Source organism: Brassica oleracea, unplaced genomic scaffold (assembly GCF_000695525.1).
Source record: "Brassica oleracea var. oleracea cultivar TO1000 unplaced genomic scaffold, BOL UnpScaffold00954, whole genome shotgun sequence".
NCBI classification, from domain to species: Eukaryota; Viridiplantae; Streptophyta; class Magnoliopsida; order Brassicales; family Brassicaceae; genus Brassica; species Brassica oleracea.
In genome coordinates, this window is record NW_013617546.1 from 10,819 (window position 1) to 17,179 (window position 6,361).

General features: G+C 30.9%; 1 protein-coding gene across 1 annotated transcript; it reads right to left on the reverse strand.

The window, feature by feature from the left end:
* Positions 1-609: 609 nt before the first annotated feature.
* LOC106320534 (glutathione S-transferase T3-like) lies at positions 610-1,847 on the reverse strand. Its single transcript, XM_013758912.1, has 3 exons — positions 1,635-1,847; positions 1,272-1,327; positions 610-1,210 (listed from the first exon to the last, which is right to left on the reverse strand). Exons 1-3 carry the CDS (start codon positions 1,845-1,847, stop codon positions 610-612), a joined length of 870 nt encoding a protein of 289 aa, XP_013614366.1.
* Positions 1,848-6,361: the final 4,514 nt, after the last annotated feature.

Consider the following 6,361-nt stretch of genomic DNA (forward strand, 5'->3'; position numbering starts at 1 on the left):
TGGATATTATGTGATTATATCTTTTGTTTCATACAAACCTTAATTAAAATGTGTCATACAAACCTGAATACAAGGAGATACAAACCTGAATACAAGGAGAGAGAGTTGTTGTAGAGGATGATGAGGAAAGGAGTGGGTAGATACACAAATACTTTGTGTTTCACAAAGTCAAGTGAGAAAGAAAGAGAAGTTGCATTGGAGATTTTATAAATGATAGCCAAAGAGAAGTGACAAACATAATATATATAGGGAGACAATGTTTACACCCGTGAATGAAGTTATCAGGGGTAGATCCAACATTCTACACTTTCCCGTGATTGAAACCGACATACATAGAGCTAAAAGACAGGTACATAAAGCTAAAAGACAGGTACATAAAAGAAACAGAGAAAGCGTGAACCCGTGACCTGCAACACAAGTACAAGCATCCACCTCCACAAGTCAAGTATCCACCTCCACCTCCTGCAACCCGTGACCTGCAACACAAAACAGAACCGAATCAATAAACTTAAACAAAAAGTCTAGACAACACTCAAGAAATCACATATCACTCTAGACAATACTCTACACAACACATTGTAAACCACAAAAAATAACCGACTGACCAACTCAAAGCATTTCAGATATCAGTTTATTCTTGAGTGTCTTTTCTTGATCAGAAAGTGTATCTGCATTTTTGCCTAAGAGACGATCAAGGATTTTCCGGTTTGATATGATAGTTTTCTTAGCTAGTATGCTCTCTATCTGATCAAGAGCTGCTTCATTCCCGTGCTTCTTTCGTTTCGCAGCTTTGGAAGCCTTAATACCAGGAGGCCTAACCTCTTCCAACTCAGGCTCTGTTTCCGCAGCTTCCTTTCTTTTCTCCTTTGGACCATCTCTGGAAACAGAGTTTGATCTCCATTTTTGATCAAACCTCAGTTCCCTCCACGCATGCTCGAGTGTGAACTTGAGCTGGTAGTCGTTAAAGAAGATGTCATGGGCAGACTTCATGACATCGTTCTCATTTTGACCACTAGCTTGTTCCTTCAATTCGGCCTCATAACTTCCCACAAACTTACAGACCTGCTCATTAACTCTTCTCCACCTCTGCTTACACTGACTCCACTCTCTAGGAGCGAAGCCACTCAGCTGAGGGCTTGAATTGAAGTACTCTGCTATTCTATTCCAAAACGACCCTAACTTCTGCTGGTTACTAACTATCGGATCCTTGCTGGTGTTCAACCAAGCACTGATCAGAACAATGTCTTCTTGTGTTGTCCACGTTTCCCAACCTGTTGTAGTACTCCTCTTTCCTCTTTGTATTTCTTCTATCTTCCCCGGGATCCATCTAAACAACAAAGATAAAGCAGATTACGATATAATCACGAAAAATTATGATGAAACGAACCATAAATCGAAACCACATGCAGATTTAAAACCATAACTCCAAACCCCCAAGTCGATTTCAGATCCCAAATAAACAAACCCTAAAAATCGATAAATCGAACCCCGCATGAGGTTTTACAACCATCAATCGAAACCCCCTTTTCCGATATCGAACCCAAACTCGAAACCACAAAATCTATTTCGACTCACCCACTTCGATTTCGACAACAAAAACGCTTGATTTAACCGTGAATCCACTCGATACTCACCTGGGCTCGTAGAGGAGACACTCTGTCGTCGATTAGATAGAGAAAAGTGAAGAACGGTCTGCGTCGCACCAAAATCGCCTTTCGGAGAGAAACCCTAGCTTTTTTAAGAAATGAGAGAAAATGCTTTCTCTCCGCTTTCCTCCTCGTGAACTCGCGAACGCGTCTCCAATGGGTGGGTGACACCTGGCATGAACCGGGCTCATACGGGGTCATTGCTAAGAGGCGGGTCGCGGAAATAAACCCAATTTTTGATTTATTTAAGGCTTCCAGACCTATGAACCCGAGCCCATGAACCCCATTAGAACTCTCAATGCTGATGGCCTTATAATGTTAAGAATCCGATCAGACAATGTGGTAGCATTTGGATCACTGTCATAAAGAATAAAATATCAAAATTAATGGAAGTTAGTGGAGATTGGTGAGTAGGATTTTAAGAGCATGTCGTGAGATTACGAGCCCCAGCTACCTATAGTACCACCAATTCTTAACTGATGTTGTTTTCTTCTGTTCTTCAACAAATTTTCGGTATAGAGAAACATAAAAAATTCTACATCCGCTGGCTTCAAATTGTAAACTCGCTCGTCCCGAAACGTGTCCATAAATTCCTGACCGTACCCTCACTGCACACAACGTCTGCTCGGTTGTGATATACATAGATATACATATATTGATTGGAGAGGTATGATTTAAGGGTTGTGTTGTTTGAGGATGAAACAATTTGGGAATAGATGCTAAATACCACATATATATATAGATCAAAGAGGTGTGATTTAAGGGTTGTGGTGTTTGAGGATGAAACGATTCGAGTAAAGACGCTAGCTAAATACGATAGTTTTGATGACATAAACCACTCAGAGCGAGGAAATTTTATGTCCGTTAGAGCATGTACAACGGTATAAATGAGGCAATCCTTAGGAAAAATCCTTACTGCTTTTTGATTAAAGAAATATTAAAAGAAGAGGGAAAAGTTAAGGATGATCCTTAATTAAGGATTAAAATACCGAAGTCCTTATCGTGTTGGCACATCATGATTGGTCCGTTTTTGTGTCGTCTCTTGTTAGGGGAGAGAAAAAACACGCGACCCAACCTTATTTTATCTCGAACCCGAAAAAAAAGGCAGAGGAGAAAGAGAAGCGACAGAGAGGCGATTTGCGATCCCGACTTGTGAAGGTAAAATCCTATCTTAATCTTTTTTTTTTCCTTCTCGAGTTTATGCATGTTGATTTCATCACGTTTTAGGGTTCGATTGAGGTGTTTTATAAAATCTAGGGTTTGAAATCGGATTGGGGATTTTTTTCGATTTAGGGTTTTCGTCTTGGTTTGTTTTTTTTTTCATTTTCGCTTCGGTTGTTTGTTGTTATCGTCTCGATTAGAGGTTTAATCGATTGAGTTCACAATCGATTAAGGTTTTGGTTCTTGATTTGAAATTTTTTTTTTTAATAATAATCGTCTCGATTTGATCAAATAACCAACGAAAAGTTATGAAAGTAAGCATTCATATATTAAAATGCATGTGCATGAGTAACCTGTGGAATTTTACAGTTTAAAATGCATGTGGATTAGTAAATGTCATCGTATATATAGTGAATGTGACAATTTTAAAATTGTTATAATATCTTAATAACTGTATTTTTACAGTTACTACTTTTAAGAACTATTCCCCTTCATTCTAAGAGTTGTATTTTTTCATAAAAAGAATGAGATTAATTTTGTTTTCCTAACAAGCAACTATATATTGAAAAAGTTTTAAAAGTAGTTAAAAATATTCAAATAAGTGTATGTCTACATTTTTCAATAAGCAACTATTAGAAATATTAAATATTTTAATAAATAGTTATAATATCTTAATACGCGTATTTATTAGTTTAAGAGTTGTATCTTCTCATCGTAAGAATTGTGTCTTTTCATGTCAGAGGTTGTGTTTTCACTATAAAATGTGTCTTTTCATTTAAGAGTTGCATTGTTTTCAAAGAATTTGTCAAAATGTATAAATATATATTTTTCATCTTAATAATGTGTCTTTTCATCTAAGGGTTGCACTGGTTTTAAAAAAAAAATGTTAAAATATATAAAAATGTATCTTTTCATCATAAAAATTGCATTTATTAAAAAAAAGTTGTCAAAATGGATAAAGATGTATATTTCTCTAAATTAATGTAAAAAGTGTCTTTTAATCTTAAAAATAAAATTTATTTAAAAATGGTCATAATATATATATGTATGTATATATATTTTCATCTTAAAAATTTATCTTTTCATTTTAAGAATTGTATTGATTTAAAAGAAGTTGTTAAAATGTATAAAGATGTGTCTTTTCATCTTAAAAATTAAATTTGTTAACAAAAAGTTGTAAATATCTTAAAAGATGTATATTTTCTCCAAAAAATATCAAAGGTTGACTTTTCATCATAACTACATGTCTTTTCATTTTAAGAATTGCATTAGTCTAAAAGAAGTTATTAAATATATATAAAATGTGTATTTTCATCTTAAAAAATACTTTTGTTAAAATAAGTTGTCAAAATGTTTAAAGATATTATTGTAACCGTAGGTGAATATATATATTTAGTGAAGAATCAAAGCAATCTTTGGTATTAATTATTGCAATTGTTAATCTTATATATTAAAACAGAAGTCACAACCTTCTTTCATGTGTGATATTTCATTTTGGACTATCTATTAGAAATTGTTCACTAAATATGTGTTTATTCGTTTAACTAAAACATTTTTTGTCATACAATTACAAGAAAAAAAATTATGCCAAGAATATCGTGATTATAACCATATTTGAAAAACTAATTTGTTTAAAATAATAAAAATTAGTTGCATCTTAAGAAAATATGTTAATTAATGTGTACCCAATTATTTTAACTATTTAAAACAATACTTTCTTTTATACGGTTATACCCGATATTGTAGAACATATATCTTCAAGTATAAACCATTAATCAAGATAATTAATGCCACTAGGTAGATACACAAAAAATTACTGTTCAAAGAAAATCTTTTCAAAGATATATTATTTACAAAATACTGGAATATTATTCAGTTAATTAAAACATATTTTGTCCTACATTTAAAAGTCGAGATATGCTCAGCCAGTAATATCGTAAGTATAACCAGTTTTGGAAAACAAAATTCTTAAAGTTAAATAAAAATTTTCAAATTTACCATAAATTAGTTTATCATATATTCCCAAATATCTCCTCTTCATGCAAAAATGGAAGCTTTGTTATAGGCAATGGAATGTATGAAAAATTTACGACAATTTCAGGTTACGTTTGCAACGGATTGTTCTCAATTGGTGAAGATGGTTCCAGCACCAGAAGAATGACCAGTATTTGCAAGTTATTTGGAGGATATAAAAAGCCTGAAGGAGAGTTATTCCAGAGCAGAGATTATCTATGTACCAAGAACGCAGAACAAGAAGGCGGATAGCTTAGCCCGCAGTGCTAGGAAGGAAACGTCTTTTGTAGTTCACATGGATCAAGATCTCTCAGTTTGATTCACAGAGTCAATATGAGTCTGTAAAGTTGATGACAAAAAAAAAACATATATTCCCAAATATCTTTTACCATTTTAAGCAATCTATACGTAGAGCATATCCACGAGTATAAGCTAGAAATATCTTCAGTTAGTTTGCCATTAAGTCAATATACCTAAAATTATATTCAATAAAATCTATTCAAAAAAATATATTGTTTCTTAAATTTTCTACTTATCTTTTTTTTTTGACCAAAGGCTTATTTTCGACGTATCTTCAATGCCACGATTAACATATACAATACGTTTTATATAACTTAAATATATATGCCCTTTTAATTTTAATCACCATTACTATTTACAATATTATAGTCCAATATTATTTATCTTTTATGATTTCTCATTTAGTTAATCTAATATTAGAAGTGTTATAACTAAAAAGGGTATAAAATAAATATCCTTCTATATAAATTAAAAATACATCAAATCCAAAACCATGAAAAATGTTTCTATTAGCATTTATGTACTAACTAGATGATTTTTCCGTGCTCATGCACGGACATAAATATTTATAAATTAAATATACTATAATAATTGATTGATATTTACTTTTAGTTTTAAATTAATTTATAATTTGTATGTATAATTTATATTAATAATATTATATTAATTTTAAATATACATATGATTTTAGATATATTATATCTAATCAGTTTTGTTGTTTTTACAATCGATTTAGTTATCATTTGGACATATTGGATTTCATCTATTTTTTTGAATTCAACTATAATATTTTTTATTCTAAATATATTGTTTTTTGATTAATTTTCTTATTTGCATTTAGGTTGGTTGTTATCTTAGATATGTAAAAATATTTTCGTAAGATTATATATAACTTGAAATATATTGTGGTTAAAATGAAATAAAAAATAAACTAAAGTGTTTTTTCCAAATTTAGTTAATATAATAATAATATTCTAAAATCTCATGCATATATATAAATTTTTCAAAAAAACTAAATTGTAACAGTGAGTTAATATTTTATTTTTCATTTGTTAATATGTTTTAAGTCATCCTATAATTTAAATTTATAAAATAAATAAATTTTTATTATATTATTATATATTTTTATAAAATAAATAAATTATATATTTTAATTGTAATCAAATATATGATTTTAAATATAAGTTGGATTAGTAGAGTCACTCGTGTTGTAGTTATTTGATCAAAAGATGTTTATTGTT

Bases quoted from the DNA above. Each gene is read 5' to 3' on its own strand.
- LOC106320534 (XM_013758912.1), bottom strand. From the start codon at position 1,847: ATGACCCCGTATGAGCCCGGTTCATGCCAGGTGTCACCCACCCATTGG. The intron at 1,328-1,634 runs GTGAGTATCGAG...TTTGTTGTTTAG, and splicing joins TGTCTCCTCTACGAGCCCAG to ATGGATCCCGGGGAAGATAG. The intron at 1,211-1,271 runs GTTGGGAAACGT...GTTGAACACCAG, and splicing joins AAAGAGGAGTACTACAACAG to CAAGGATCCGATAGTTAGTA.